This window comes from Mycetomoellerius zeteki, unplaced genomic scaffold, assembly GCF_001594055.1.
Source record: "Mycetomoellerius zeteki isolate Tzet28-1 unplaced genomic scaffold, Tzet1.0 scaffold72, whole genome shotgun sequence".
Classification (NCBI taxonomy): Eukaryota; Metazoa; Arthropoda; class Insecta; order Hymenoptera; family Formicidae; genus Mycetomoellerius; species Mycetomoellerius zeteki.
In genome coordinates, this window is record NW_017257742.1 from 89,367 (window position 1) to 105,412 (window position 16,046).

Here is a 16,046-nt window from a genome sequence, read left to right on the forward strand (position 1 = left end):
CACCCTTAAGTCGTTTAAAATTGCAAAATTAAATACTCTGACTATGCAAAATAATTCTCTGATTTATTATACATAGAGTATTTAATTTTGCAATTTTAAACGACTTAAGGGTGAATATGTCTGTTTGCTCCAAGAGGGAAGTGCCTTAAGGGTTGCAGCGCAAAAATCGAAAATGCTTGGAAATAGTAGCGCATAAATCCTGTGTATTTAATTTTTCAAATCAATTATTTTTAATGGGTGGGGGGGGCTGACTGACTACCTACTCAGCCCCCCACAAAAATGTTTTTTTTAGCTAAACGGAAGGAGTGCAAAAATTTTTGTTTGCGGATATGAATAGCGCATAAATAGCGCATTATTACATAATTTTTCATTAAGATTTGGTTAGGTAGGGAGGCCAGCTAGACAGACGTCTGAAAATATGATAGTCATGGGACAACAATGTATTTTCAAGAATTTTAATGTAAATCTCTCTCATTCATTAATAAAACTACAATAAAATATAAAATAAGTTGATTAATTTTATTAAAGTGCATGGTAAAAATCTTTAAAATATTGTATTGTACCACAACTACCATACCTTTTCGGGGTAAATTTTAAAATAAAATTCTCTCTGTGTAGAGGTACATGTTTACTTAATGCTAATGCTATTCAAACAAATATGTATAAAGATTTAGTAAATTTGTTTTCAGTATACGTATAATTATTTAACAATTTTTGTATACTTGTCAAAAAGACGAAGATTAACCTGGGACTCAAACGACCCACCATGTGTAGTAAAGAACCGGAAAAGCATCGTGTACTAAAGATTGGTTAATCAAGCAAATTCATGTACGCAATATATCAAAGAAGTATGCACGTAAGTACGTATGTATGTTTCATGAGAGTCCTTTTTACATTACAGTATGTTTGATGGTGCAATTTTAAAACCTCTTATATGTCAAACGTCTTGTAATGCTTTTTACATATCAAATCTCTCACAGCGCTTTTACATGTATCAAACGGCTTCCAGCAATCCAATTTTTAGTTTCTCTATCGTAATACTGTGATATGGGCATTTCATTAAAACTTGGATTTGCAATTTGAACTTTTGCGCACAACGTGCATTCTATGAAAAAAGATTTTATTTTCAGAAAAGGTATTCAAATAAATCCAATGTTAAAATTTAAATTATTGATCAATTTAGTAAATCTTTTTATTTTATCATGTATTATTATATTAATATTATATATATAATAAATAATTAATCATTCATCACTCAGAGATTTCGTGAAAAATAACCGCCAAGTTCGGTGCAGTTATCTTTATATATACACATATGTTTGAGCTGCAAAATTCCTAGAAAGATAGCTGTATCGCCATGTAAAATTTTAGAAGAACGTCTTTGCATACAAAGATTCAACGTAGTTAAATTTTCCCAAGGTGTTCGGGTCGAGTGTTCTCTCGTTGCGCAATTCAAACGCGTTTCCTAAAGCGGCGCGAACTCGAAACCGTACTACGTTGTGCCCGAAACAGTCCAGAATCTCGTCTCGACGGCAGGAAGAGACGCACACGTTAATGACAGAGCTCGTACAAAATGCAGGACTAATTGACGCGCGATAATTAATGCCACTCCCGCGCAAGAGTGACGCGACGTACGTTCATGCAAATGAAACGTAGTTGCTAGACGCTAATTGCATCGCGATCGCCACAAATAAACATTAAATTCTTTCTGCCAATCGTGACAATATTGGCGTACAATGATCCGATAGAATGCAATTCATCGACCTTCAATCAACCTGTCCGCCTACGATAAACTATGATAAGAATCTTAAGTGGTGATATATCGGATATCTTTTAATTTATAAACAACTGATACATTGTTTAGCCAAAGCATCAATTCTTCAGTGCGAAGCATTCGCGAAAGTCCCGCAATTTCATTGAAACGCGAATCTGGAAAGTCCATTTTAACGATCAGATATAAGAAGAAAATGGTTTTGCTGAATTGATTAAAAATTTAGCTACATACAGATCTGAAAATAATTTTGTTAGATTAAAATAATTACATAGAAATCTCAAGCGTGAAGAACAACGTTGGAAAAAGTTGTGACATTTTAGCAATCAGCTTAAATGTCCCAGATAATTATTTTCATGACTGAACAGAAATATCTCAAAATTTAGCTAGATGTAAATCTGAAAATAATTTTATTGGGACCAAAATAATTACATACAAAAATTAAGCATAGTGAGCAATGATATAAAGAGTTTTGACATTCTAGCAACCAACTTAATCATCCTACATAATTATTTTGGTTCAACAAAATTATTTCAGGTATGTTATCTACCTAAATCTTTTTAGATCAGCACAAAACCGACATTTCCGTACACAGAAAAAAAATTTGCAGATTTTAAATAAATATTTACTCCAATAGTACTAACAAAATTTGTGTTTACTAAATATAAACACAAATTTATTCGATTTAAACATAACTGTTTTATTTTGAATAAATATTTATTTACTATAAATAAATATTTCGTTAGTACTGTTGGAGTAAATATTTATTTAAAATCTGCAAATTTTTTTTTAAGTGTATATATGTATATCGACTTTGTTAATTTAAAAATCCACCTAGAAATAAATTTGAAAATAATTTTGAACTATCAAAATAATTATGTAGAACGATTAAACTGATTGTTAGACTATTAAAACTTTTTGCAGTATTGTCATGAACGTTTAAGCGCTCTACATAATTATTTTGATGGTGCAATAAAATTATTTTCACAAATCTGTATTTAATTAATTTTTTAAATAGTTTAGCAAAATTGTTCTTTCTATATTACAAAGCGGATGTCGAGATGCGAGTTGGTTGTCAGAGCTGAGAGTCAGACGCTACATTGTAGGCTGAACGAATTTATGTGGGCGACGTTACGCCCAAATGAATGCGACTTTCTTGAATGGACTGGCCGGGAGCGATTCCGATCAACACGGACGTTGCTTTCCAGCCAGGAAATGAGCTCGCGTCAAGTCGAATTCCACTCGCAGATGGAATAATCATTACGGCCGACCGCGCAGAAACGCGATTTTCAAATTAACGCATTGCCAGCGATCGAACATTTTCTGTGCGAATGGAATTAAAAGAAAAATCCGACTGCTTCTTCTCATTCGCGATCGAAGTCAATGATTTCTGCGATAGTAGAAATCTCCCCACGAGAAACTACGTGTAAATACTTCATATTCGTAATTTCCTGCGTTCTAGGAATAAAGGAAAAAATTTCTCGCGAAAATGAATTCGCTTTAGAAATGAATCCGTGATTATTATAATACCAAACGTAACGCACGATTGTTAAAATATTTCAATAGCAATTTAATTATGAACGATTTTGAAATAACGTTTGCAATCTTTGTAGTAGATTTGTAATAGATTTTAATAAAAAATCTAGTAACAGCTATCAGTATTTTGTTTAGCATATTGATGCAATATTTAATAAATATTATCATATATAATAAGAAATAAAGTATTTAAAAATTTAACTAAATACAGATCTAAAAATAATTTTGTTGACTCATTAAAATAATTATGTAGGACGCTCAAGTTGGTTGCTAGAATGTCAAAACCTTTTGCAGCATTACTCATTATGCTTGAAATTCCTACAATTGTTTTGATAATCAAATAAAATTATTTTCTGATCTGTATTTAGCTGAAGTTTTAAATAATTCAGCAAAATCGTTCTCTTTTCATGTAATATTTAAAACCGTTAACGTTTAGGCTTTGGTTACATTAATCAAATTTTTGATTAAATTTTTTTTTAAAACTTTAGTAACTATCATCTAGGTTTAATTATTATTACCAGGCTTTTTTTCAGCGAATTAATTAACAAGACGCAAATAATATCTCAAGGGAAATTACGTACGTGCGATCCTATTCACCGGGTGTAAATCAATAAAGCCGCGTCAGAGATTTTGCTCCCGCTTTCGATAAAATTAGATACATTATACGAAACATCCTTGTAGTTAATTTTGGCATGATTTGCGACTTCTCATCATTAGCAGCTAACGATGCACAAGTCGAATAACTGCAAATCATCTGTATATAATGCGTGTGAGTTTCCCAATAACTTTTAAGTAGGATAGGTGGCCTAAAGATTCGCAATTTGATAAATGGAGTACCCAAAAAAAATTTTATTTTTATAGTTACATTTTTCCCTAATATAATATAATGTTAAATAAGTTAAATTTACATCATAATCTTAAATTTACATTAGTTTTATATATATATATACACCCCCTTATTATTATAAAAATAAAGAAATTTAAAAATAATAAACATTAAGACTTCTGCGAATTGATTTATACACAAGCCGTTCTTTATGACAGAATTCTGAGAAATACTTTTTATTTTTCTTTTCCAGAATAAAGCTTGAAAAAACTACACCTGGAATGCTGCAATCACATTTCACTTAAACGTTAAAGAAATTGTTAAAAGTTATGTCCTAATATCCGAGTGAAAATTAAAGCCAAACAAGGATTGTTAGTTTGCAAAATTAAATCATTCAAAATTGCAAATGTAATTACAAACAGCGTAAGCTACTGACACATTTAATCGATTCTATGTTGTTCGTAATATCGACGAGCGAGCAAATAAATTGATAATGCGTCGGACAGGTATATACGGAGAGATACATGATTTTTGGGAACATATTCTGTTCATCCGGGATGAAAAACTGGTTGACGCGGACGTGTTATATAAAATTCAAGTAAATATCTGGATAGAATCGAATTACATACACTAAAAGTCGAGCTACCAAATATAAAGTAATATTGAAGTGAAATACATAATGCCAATCAAATATTCAGTTAATATAACTATAACTATAACTAATAAAAATAAATTTACGTTCCTAAATATTTAATAAGTATCTAAACTAAAAAAAAAACATAATATAACAATTTAATTGATAATTGATTACTAAATATTTAAGTAAAATTATTTTTGGTTACATGGTTGGATCGAACATTTGATTGGCATTATTTCACTCAATATTTAATAGCTCGACTCTTTTTAGTGTATATAATTCGATTTCCTTTACTTGAATTTTATATAACACGTCCGCATCAACCAGTTTTTCACCCCGAATGAACAGAATATATTCTCAAAAATCATCTCCCCGTATATACTAGTTCGACGGATTATTAATTTATTTGCTCGCTCGTCGATATTACGAACAACATGGAGCCGATTAAATGTGTCAATAGCTTACGTTGTTTGTAATTACATTTATATATATATATATATAATTCCGAATAATTTAATTTTTCAAACTAACAATCCTTGTTTGGCAATCCTTACCTGGTAATGTTGGTACCTATTACCAGACTTTTTTTCAGTGTACATCATACGATATATTGCTCGATACAAATCCCGAGTTTAAATTAAATTTAAAAGGATCGAACGCTGACTTCCCTCGATGCATTACTGGGCGAATTCAGTTGTTTATCAATTAAAACAGGCAAACGAAGCACCCCTCATACGGTGCCACAACATCGAGAATCGTTCTGATTAAATTAATACGACGCAGTATGCAGCACAGTAATTGCTGTAAGCGCTCCCAGGATACGTGAAAGCATTTGTGTACATGTGTATGTATGTCGCAGTATTAGAACATAATAAACAATGATATGTACATATATAGTGGCACATACGATCAATGTACAATCTGGACATTGATTTTGTGCCGGTTAATAATATGTAAATGCAATGAGGGCAACTCAATTATTTAAACATATTAAATTACCGTTAAATTAATTATATATATATTATATGATAGTTTGCAATATTATTTCATAATTGCTTGAAACAATTTCTGAGAATTGTCTGAAGTTCTCATCAAAATATTTCTTTACAGACGCCAAAGATTTTATAAAATCATGAATATTATTTTATGGTTTTAAGTACATGGTTTTAAGAATTTATCTATGAATTCTTGGAAATTTCCTCCATTACAGAGACTATATCATGTTCCTGGGAATGCGCTGATAAACGAGATTCACCTGTATCTCCTGGTCGTACTGCTTCGACCAGATTGCACCGTAAATCGATATATCGAGCACAATTAACCCGCATCTCGCTTTCCGCGAAACCGATAATAGTCCATAATTCTTAGATTCACAAAGTAGCGCATTTCTCTGATCCAATCGACCGCATCATTTTTTTATCCTTGCCATGATTATACTTAAATACGGTGTATCTCTTGATCATCACGTCAAAAAACAAAAAATAGTATCGACTACAATATGTCGTCTTGTAATTGCAGTGAGAAATACCGAAAAAATATTCAAAATTTTTGAATCGTATTCTTGGATCATTTTGACATCGAATCTCCTAAATAAATATTATTATTCGCCACTTCTTTTTGTAATTTCTTAATTTTTTATATTTAATTTAAAATCCTCTAATTTTTGCAATCGTTTTTAATTAACTCGGAAATAGTCACCTCTAATTTTTTTTTATGTAAACGACCATGTGGGGTGTTTTTAACCTCAATTAAAATAATTACTATTATATTAACATATTATATGTTATTGTTTTTTCGATTCATTAGTATTTCTAAAACATTATAGGTATGGATTTAATCCAATTTTTTGATACATATTTAATGAACAGGTAAGTAGAAATTAAACAAATATTAAATGAAATAAGTTCAAGAATATTCAATAACTTGTTATGACAGTACTTCTAAAATAAAAATTTGTAATTAATAACGCTATTTTATTACGAGTTTTCGATAGAATTACATATTTAAAGGTTCGTAAAGAATAATTATTAAAAGAGATAGAAAATGTGTTAAACGATATGCAAAACAATATTTTACAAATCACATTTTTTCGCATTTTTTGAAGTGTAAAAATGACACACCCCCCAGATGACACACTTCTTAAATTAAAAAAATACTAATAACCTGACATTACGAGTTTTGATAAAAATGTTCTCTTAAATTACTGAATACTTGCAGAGATACTTCTTTTCTTTCTTTCTCACACGCTTGAGCCCAGGTAGATTGCGAATGATCAGAAAGGCCGGATGAATGGCGACAGCCGCGAATAATCGCGAGAGTTGTCGCAAAGAATGAGGAATGCAACGGCCTCCAGAAGAGACCTTCGCTTGTTACGCAAATACGCAGATCCACGGAGATGACGAGGTGGTGAAGGGAGAAGGAGGGCGAAGTGGAGGGTATCGGCCTTGGCGAAAAGAGCAAACCTCGCCGGCTGTTCGATGACCTAGAGGCAAGGTGGGCGGGAACATTGCAGATAGATAATCTGATAATATCGTTCATTACACACCTAAATCTCGAATTAGCGAAGCCTTAAGAGGAGGGAGGAGATTCGTTTGGGTTAAAGTGTATCATATTAAAGATTTTAGACTATTCTTTTTTTCCAAAACGTGGAGAAAAAAGGAGATGTACTTTGCAAGACATTCAACTAAAAAGAACAGAATAATATAAGTATTTTGAAGGGTCACTTTATGCTCCACGTTCGTAGTGAACTTATTAACATCTCTAGGTTCGTTATATTAATGTCATGGAAAAACAACTGCGCCATTCGCGACACAGCTGGATCACAAATTAATAAAGCGATATACAGCAGAACATTGATCGTCAAATGTCAAATGTTCAACTGTTAATATGAGAACATGGAAATCACGTAATATCTTTCGTTTTTCGTAAATGAGACACTTTTTCTAGTTAAACAATTTCAGAATGTTTAGTGAAAAAAATCTCGTAAAAATATTCTCTAAGAACCCGGATTTTCCAGTTATTTTTATTAAAAATTCTAGATTAATATTAAAAAAATGCAACTTCGAAACTGGAATGCAAGTAATGCAAACAAATATATTGTAAATTAATAGAAAACAGGGTTTTCACGAATTTCTATCTATCTTTTTACAATTAGAGCAGCAAAATCTATAAGAAAAGATTAATGAGCTACTTTTTCTTACTGTGTTTTCTCTTCTACTATTATTGAATTTCTTATAAAAATTCGCGAACATACAAAAATATATGTATATGCCTTATTGCTAATGCGATTGTCTACATTTTGTATTATCAAGAAAAATTATGAAAAAAACAATGCTTTCAAAAAGAGACAGAATTTAAATTAAAAAATAAAATTTCCAAAATTTCGTTATACCAATAAATTCCAAGAAAATTCCTGACTTTCAAAGATAAAAGTTTCATGAAAATTCTAGGTTTTCCAAGTTTTTCCAGGTAGAAATCCTGAATATTCGCTATTATAGAATGGATTTAATTAATGAGTAGCGACGTATCGTCTTCGAGAAACGAGATCATTTTCCTTCGTATAATCGGAATTCAGTAATAGGAATTGAGACATCTTTATCTTATCTCTCTCTTAGGCTCCTGTGAATTTCAAAATAGATTCAAGTGTTGTAACAATGTAGAATAACGACGCGTCTTCCTTCGATATTAGCGAGCAACGTGAGAACAGATGTACATATTCGCGACACATGTAGATCACCTGTTTCGTGGATCACCTCAGCTTCGCACATTTATCAGTTTGTGCGCGAGAAGCGCGCGTAAAGTGCAGGTGGATAATTGTCCAAAAACGACACGCCACCAAAGTGAAATATCTTCTTATCTCCGTAAATTATGGCCAGGGAGTTGATTGTGTATCTTGAAACGAAGTGAAAATTAAGCCCTAGAAAAAACACAGGTAAAGCGGCTCCGCAATGAGAGCCACATAAGAAATTGATTAATCAAATGTAAAGTGAATAGTCGATCATGATTGGACAATTTCTTACGGCTTAGACTTTAAGCTTAAGTTTTACGCCTTAAAATCTCATTGTAGACGCTTAACACACATCAATATATTAAAAAACTGTGTATTCTGATATAAACGATTTCTGAGAGGTTGATAATTGATATTTCCTGTTCTTCTAGAGTAGTTCTTCTATCTCCTATAATAAAATCTGGCCACGAGATGACAAACTTTTGATTGGCCCGTCGTTTTTGTTAATTTCAGAAAGTTAGAATGAGTGAGACAACATATATAAAGAGAGACAGTATATACAATAACCTTCTTTTACATTCTTGTTTTGATAAAATTGCTCGTGGCTAGACTTTGTTATAGGACTCTACTCTGTTCCTATCGCTGCTTTTCAATTTTGTATAAGGCTTTATTTCTCGCTCCTATTGTATGTGCTTTTCATTGTATCTATACGAAAAGAACGGTTTTGCTGAAGTACCTATAAATTTAGATAAGTACAAATCTGAAAATTGCGTTTGGAGTATCAAAATAATGATGTGGGATTTAAACTGATTGTTAAGATGTTAACTTTTTGCAGCATTGTTGTCATCAACGTTTAAGCGTTCTACAGAAGTATTTCTATAGTCAAAATTATTTTCAGATCCGTATTTAGCTAAATTTTTAGATACTTTAGCAAAAGATTCCTTTATAGAGCTGTAAAGTGAATTTGCTCACTTTTGTAATATTCATCTCGTTTCAAGATACATAATTGACCTCCCAGTGATCGGTGATGTATATTGGAATCAAAATGTATCTCGGATCGAGGTGAAAACTACAAAAGTGAGCGAATTTACTGGAATAGTTAATATAATTTCATTGATCAACGTTCAGTAAATTTGCTCATTTTTGTAATTTTCATCTCGTTTCAAGATACACAATCGACTTGTTTGAAACGAAGTGAAAATTACAAAAGTAAGCAAATTTATTGGAATATTTATAATTTCATTGGTCAACGTCTAGTAAATTTGTTCACTTTTGTAATTTTCATCTCGTTCCAAGATACACAATCGACCCTTTTGAAACAAAGTGAAAATTACAAAAGTGGGCGAATTTACTAGAATATTTACAACTTCGTTGGTAAACACAGAGAGAATTTGTTCACTTTTACAATTTTCATCTCGTTTAAAATACACAATCGATCTCCGTCATAGCGCGAGGTGCCCTCGGCTGCAATTATTCACGTTATTAATCTCGCGACTCGTCGATAAAGATATGAAACCCTCCTCTCCTCTCGCGCAATTAACGCGCCGCCCACCTGCTCGTGAAACTGCCGGAGACATTTTTAAACGACGCCGAAAGACGATTACGCAAATAATAACTCCTTACGGACGACGGTTCTGTAAATAAGGGTTAAAAGAATCTCGGGGAAAGAGAGAAAAGGAAAAAGAGAGCGAGAGGCAGACGAAGAGAAAGAGATGGAGAGACAGAGGAAAAAAAGCGATCGATGATCAGGCGAGCGAGCGAGCTCCGCCGTCTCCCTCCCTTCTCCACGTTAATCATCACCCTTTAATCGTCCCTTATCGTCCCTTATCCGATAACCAGCCGTAACAGCGCAGATACATTCCCAAGACGCATCATTTCCTCGAGATGGCCCGGCAACGTGCGAGGAATTTCGTCGCCGGCCGCGGAAGCAACATGGCGGCTGCGAGGAACGAGACGACTGGCACTCCTCGCACTCTCTTTCTCTTTTCCTCGCACGGCGTCTCGTGCGTCATCGGTACGACCGCCTTCAGGCCGTCGATCGCGGCGACGTAGCCGAAAGAGAGAGAAAAAGAGACAGAGAGAAAGAGAGAGGGGAACAAATCCGCCGCTCGTATCTCTATAAATGATCATCCCGTTGGATACGATCCCGAGAGATCTGACTCGATCTCGCCGATATCTTTACAGAGGTGCGAAACGCACGGCGACCTTCGTCGCCGGTGAGATCCCCGAGCAGCGGACCGCTCCGACGACGTCGGGCGGCATGGCTACGGGGTCCACACGGGCCGCGTTGCGGCGCACGTCGCGCGATCCGTCGTGGACGCGGCCAAAGGCGGCCGCGATCCCGACGCGGGTGCGATGATGAAGGTGAACGGCTACCAGATGAAGCAGACTCACCTTCGGAGTGCTGTAAGCGGCCTGGGAAATCGGGCTCTCGACGTGTTCAACAGCTACCGTTCACTACGTTCTCGCTGAATGCACTGGCGCGACTAGCGGAAACCGCCATCTTGTCGGGCGCTCGCGCGCCCACTTCCGGCGCGACGCGGCGCGCTGATTTGAAACGCTCGTTCGCTCGTTCGCGTAAATTAGATGAAGTGGTAAGATTAATATACTCGTAATCGAAGTAAATTTAATCTTACGGTGTACTCGTGATGTTATATTTATAAATCTTACTTACTATCTAACATTAATTTTAGATTTTCAGTGGGATTCAAATATTTATATATGAGATAACTAAGGGTATTCCTGCAAAAAGAAACACTTTTGCGTATTCTCTAAGGCCCGATTGCACCAACGTTACTTCAGCTTTAAGGTTAAAATTCTCTCTCTCTCTCTCTGTCTTTCTCTTTAGGCTTTAAAAAGAAAAAAAAGAGAGGTTTAGGCCTCGCTTAAAGTCAAAGTAATGTTGATGCAATCAGATCAAAAATTTTTATTAAAGTAAATCGTCACTCTGGAGAGTGAAATCTCATTCTTAAAGACTTTTAACTCTTTAGAATGAAATTTCATTCTAAAGAAGTTAGAAAATATATTAACCCTTAGATATATTAATTAACTTCCCAGACAACAAAAAGTGTCTAAATCGGGTCATAATTTAGACGTTTTTTATGTCTAAAAGACGACTTAAAGTCTTATGTCACAATTTTAGACTTTGTGTTCTTTGGGTTATTAAGTATATATTTTACTATCTATATAAACACTTAAGTATATTTTAATCAAAATAATCTAAGTTGCAGATAACATAAAGAAGATAGAATTGTTTAAAATTTTTTTAAAAAAGATTTATAATTGAATGGATCCAATAGAAATTTTGAATACATTATACAAATATGTATCATGAAATAAATATAATACGTATTATATTTATAAAATCTAACGCTGTATACATATATCAATCTATTTACAGCTATTAATCCGTAACCTTGTAGCACAATTTATTGGCGTAACATTGACTCAATGTATCCCCAATCATGACAATGCTTAATCAATATGTCTCACCAATGAATTGTGCTACTCGGAATATAATGCTATAAAATGATATTGAATGATTATCGTTAATAAAAATTTTTTCTTGTTTTGTAACAAAAAAATTATAATAAAATTGGTGTAGAAATTCAATAACTAGGAAGATATAATTGTTGAGTTTTTATGACAATTTTGTTGTTATAATGATTATAACATACATATTATTCATTAATAGAAAAAAGAAAAAATTATCTACTAACGACAATTATTTTGTTTTAATATTATTAAAGATCCCATACAGCACAGAATTTGTAGTAATATCGCTGCAATAATGCTGCAATATTGCTGCAATGTTGCAGCATTGTTGCTGCAACTTTTGTGCTATAGGGGATTACAGCTAGAATAGGATCCGTAAATTAGATGAAGTGGTAGATTAATGTACTCATTGTAATCAAAATAAATTTAATTACAGTATCACTCGTAATCTTATATTTATAAATCTTACTATCTAACATTAATTTTAGATCAGTGGGATTTAAATATTTATATATGAGATAATTAAATTGAGAGATTTAATCGGACATATTTATTTCTTTCAAACCTATCACCTTGTCTTCACAAAAATTCTGGTTTGGTTTTTGGGAGGAAATTCTGGTTCTTTTTGTTTAAAAATGTTTTAGTGGATTTAAAGGTGTTTTTAAAATTGTATGCGTAACACATATAGATACATGTCTGTTTAAAAATTAGAAAAAAAAAACATAAATGCTCTAAGGGAAAATAAAAAATAATTTTCTTTATAAAATCTAGATTAGAGACAATTTTACTAGTATTTAAATAAATAACATAAAATTTTAAATATGCAAAGGTTTTCTCTTCTGTTTACTCCAATTCGTTACGTGTAGCGCCCTCTCTGTAACTGTCTATAGGTTTGTCGTGTCGCAAGCTCCAACATGCTCCAACATGCTCCACCATAGCTCTTACTCACTCCAACGCGCTTGAATAGAGTGAGTAAGAGCATGTTGGAGCTTGCGATGCGAACAAACCTTAAGCTGCGTTCGGAAATATCACCCGAGTGTCCCCGCCTGTCATTTTATCCTTGTTATTCACTCAATATTAAATAAAGATAAAACGATACACGGGGAGTCCGGATGATGTTTCCGAACGCAGCCTTAGAATGTCTAAACTCACGTCGAATCACAAATTATCACATGTGAGCACGCGGCAGCACATTGGTGTCAGGCGTAAATTTTAAACAACAATTTTATTATATTTTTTAATCTGTGAAAGAATTTAGTCTTAAAGATGCCGAAATCGAAGAGGGATAAGAAAAGTAATTTCCTAAAAGTTTTTCGTACATTTTTGCGTATTTTTGTAAGAGATATTTTTAGAAGCAGTTAGCTCGATTGCAACTAACCTCCAAAAAAAATTACAATTTAATTTCATGAGTTAATATTTTATCGCATAGTTTTATTGTAACAAATTAATAATTTTAAACAATATTATTTTTGTCATAATGAAAAAGAATATGTAAAATAAATATATGACACTATTTAAAATATTTTTATTTCACAGTTTCTCTCACTAAAACCGATAGAAAGGGTTTAGTCTTAAAACAGAAGATCATGGAAGATGTTAAGAAATGTGTGGAAGAATACGATCGCATATTTTTAATCTCTATTCAAAATACACGCAACACTAAGCTTCTTGATTTACGTGCTGAATGGAAAGACAGTAAACTTTTCTTTGGAAAGCTCAGAATAATTGCACTGGGTCTGGGAAAATCAAAGGAAACCGAGATTGCAGAAGGTATACATAAATTAGCTAATGCAATGAAGAATCACTCGATGAAAGGCCAGTGTGGTCTGTTATTTACTAATAGACCAAAGCAACAGGTATATAATATATAAAAACTTAAACAATAATATTAAACTATGTTCGAAACGAATATTCGATAAACAAAATTACATATTTATACATAATATTTATTTATATTTATATATATTATATATATTTATATTTATTGTATTTATATTTGATAAACAAAATCAATTTCATATTTATAGAAATATATCTTAAGATTAATTTCATAATAAGAACGATTCATGTTATATATTATTGATAATGTATTTTGTATATTTATTTGTTTAGGTAATAGAATGGACAGAGAACTATGAAGAAATGGAGTATGCCCGTTCTGGATTTGTAGCACCTGAAACAGTAGAATTACCCGAAGGACCTCTGTCACAGTTCCAACATAGTATGGAACCACAGTTGAGACAATTGGGTATGCCTACGTCATTGAAAAAGGGAGTTATTACTTTGATTAAACCATTCACGGTTTGTAAAAAAAATGAAGTACTGACACCGGAGCAGGCACAAATTCTGGTACATATTTTATATACATATGTATATATATATTTTTTTACATTTTGCATTGAAATGTTGAAACTAAATCCTGATGTTTTGCAGAAATTATTAGGTAAACCACTAGCAGTTTTTAAGCTACTACTTTTGGGAGTGTACACAAAAAAACAGGGCTTTAAGAAACTTACGGTACCAGATGACACAAAAGAGAACGATGAAGAAGAAATGGATATGGAGAATAATGATACATGAAATTTATATATATATATATTGTAATTTAAGAAGAAATGTATATATGACTTTATACGTAAATATATTTCCTTGTACGTAATTACTTTGTTTAAAACACCAACAACAAATTTTATGTCATGAAATTGTATTTAAATGCTTAAAATGTAACAAATGAGTACGGAATAATTGGTAATTTAAATATGTCAAAATTTTTAGTGTTTTAAATATAATTTTAGGAAATATATAAACAAAATTTATATTAATCAAAATTTATATTAAAATATGCAAACATTTGCTTTAACTCTATTTTGGATGATTGGTATATTATGGGTGAGTGAAATTTAATGTATCTGTAAATCTTTGTCTAAATTTTTATCACATGTGCTGTATCGTAATTTTTTTACATAATTTCGTCACGTTTCTCTCAAATAATATTTTTAGGGCATATATCATTGGTATATAATTGGATCTCCAAAAAAAGCTGATAACAATATAATACCCAAAATAGTTTTCGATTTTGATTCTGATAGGAAGCACAGTACATCTTCTATCGAATCTTTAGAAACTTTAGAGCATTCAGATAATGAAAGTACTAGAAATAGAAGAAAAAATATACAAAAATTAACACATGAGGTACATAATTATTAAAGTGAATACTTAAATATTTGCGTTTGAAAAATTTTGAATGTATAGCGAACATTTGTAAAACATTACAAATTAAATTACGAACATTATGAATATTTATACGATATAAAATATTAAATATTTCAGATTCAAACTCATTGGCCGAGTAAAACGTCATTAAAGAGAAGATTCTACAAATAATCATAATGTATATCATGCTCTACGTATATAACACTTTTATGACAGCAGTATAAAAAATAATTAATAAAAAAATATTTAATATAACACGGACAAAAATATTCCAATTCTTAAAAGATAAAATATATCGTTATATGTATAACAGAATTCTTATAACATAGTTACATTTATAGTATGACAAAATTAACAGTAGCATTGATATTTCCACAAAGTAGTCATATTTACGATTGTGACAAAGTAGTCATTTTCATAATTTTTATTATTTATGATTCCAAAGGATACAGGTTATACATTTATTATATATAGAAGTTGAAATATGTGCTAATACTGCTAAAAGATAAGAATTAAGTAAACTAAAAACAGGTTGCATTACGATGAGATCATCTTACAGGTAATGTGTGATACTATTACTACACATAAAATTTAATAGACATATATGTCATCTTGTGTAACATAAATTTTAATATTATTCCGTATTAATTTTTATGCATTATCCCCATTTTTGTAAAAATTAGATTATTCAATAGAAAGATGTGTCTTATAATATTATTTCCAATTTGTTCAATCCTAGTTTCACTTATTAGAAAATGAAAAATTCTTTTTATTATTACGAAGAATGATTATATGACAACATATAAACAAATTATAAAAAGTAATAAAGAAATCATAAACA

At 31.9% G+C, this 16,046-nt stretch overlaps 2 protein-coding genes across 3 annotated transcripts in view; one reads left to right on the forward strand and one right to left on the reverse strand.

Moving 5' to 3' along the window:
• 14-3-3zeta (tyrosine 3-monooxygenase/tryptophan 5-monooxygenase activation protein zeta) overlaps nucleotides 1–10,965 on the reverse strand; it is a 72,954-nt gene extending 61,989 nt beyond the window's left edge. For both annotated transcript variants that reach the window (XM_018458315.1, XM_018458313.1), the window contains exon 1: nucleotides 10,892–10,965. The gene's annotated coding sequence lies outside the window, so the exon portion shown is untranslated. The remainder of the gene's footprint in view (nucleotides 1–10,891) is intronic.
• Nucleotides 10,966–13,177: 2,212 nt separating this feature from the next.
• Nucleotides 13,178–14,661, forward strand: RpLP0-like (ribosomal protein LP0-like). Its single transcript, XM_018458316.1, has 4 exons — nucleotides 13,178–13,286; nucleotides 13,529–13,848; nucleotides 14,105–14,341; nucleotides 14,426–14,661. The coding sequence occupies exons 1-4, from the start codon at nucleotides 13,259–13,261 to the stop codon at nucleotides 14,570–14,572; spliced, it is 732 nt and encodes a 243-aa protein (XP_018313818.1). The 5' UTR covers nucleotides 13,178–13,258; the 3' UTR covers nucleotides 14,573–14,661.
• Nucleotides 14,662–16,046: the final 1,385 nt, after the last annotated feature.

Bases quoted from the DNA above. Each gene is read 5' to 3' on its own strand.
- RpLP0-like (XM_018458316.1), top strand. From the start codon at position 13,259: ATGCCGAAATCGAAGAGGGATAAGAAAA. The intron at 13,287-13,528 runs GTAATTTCCTAA...TTTATTTCACAG, and splicing joins ATCGAAGAGGGATAAGAAAA to TTTCTCTCACTAAAACCGAT. The intron at 13,849-14,104 runs GTATATAATATA...TTATTTGTTTAG, and splicing joins CTAATAGACCAAAGCAACAG to GTAATAGAATGGACAGAGAA.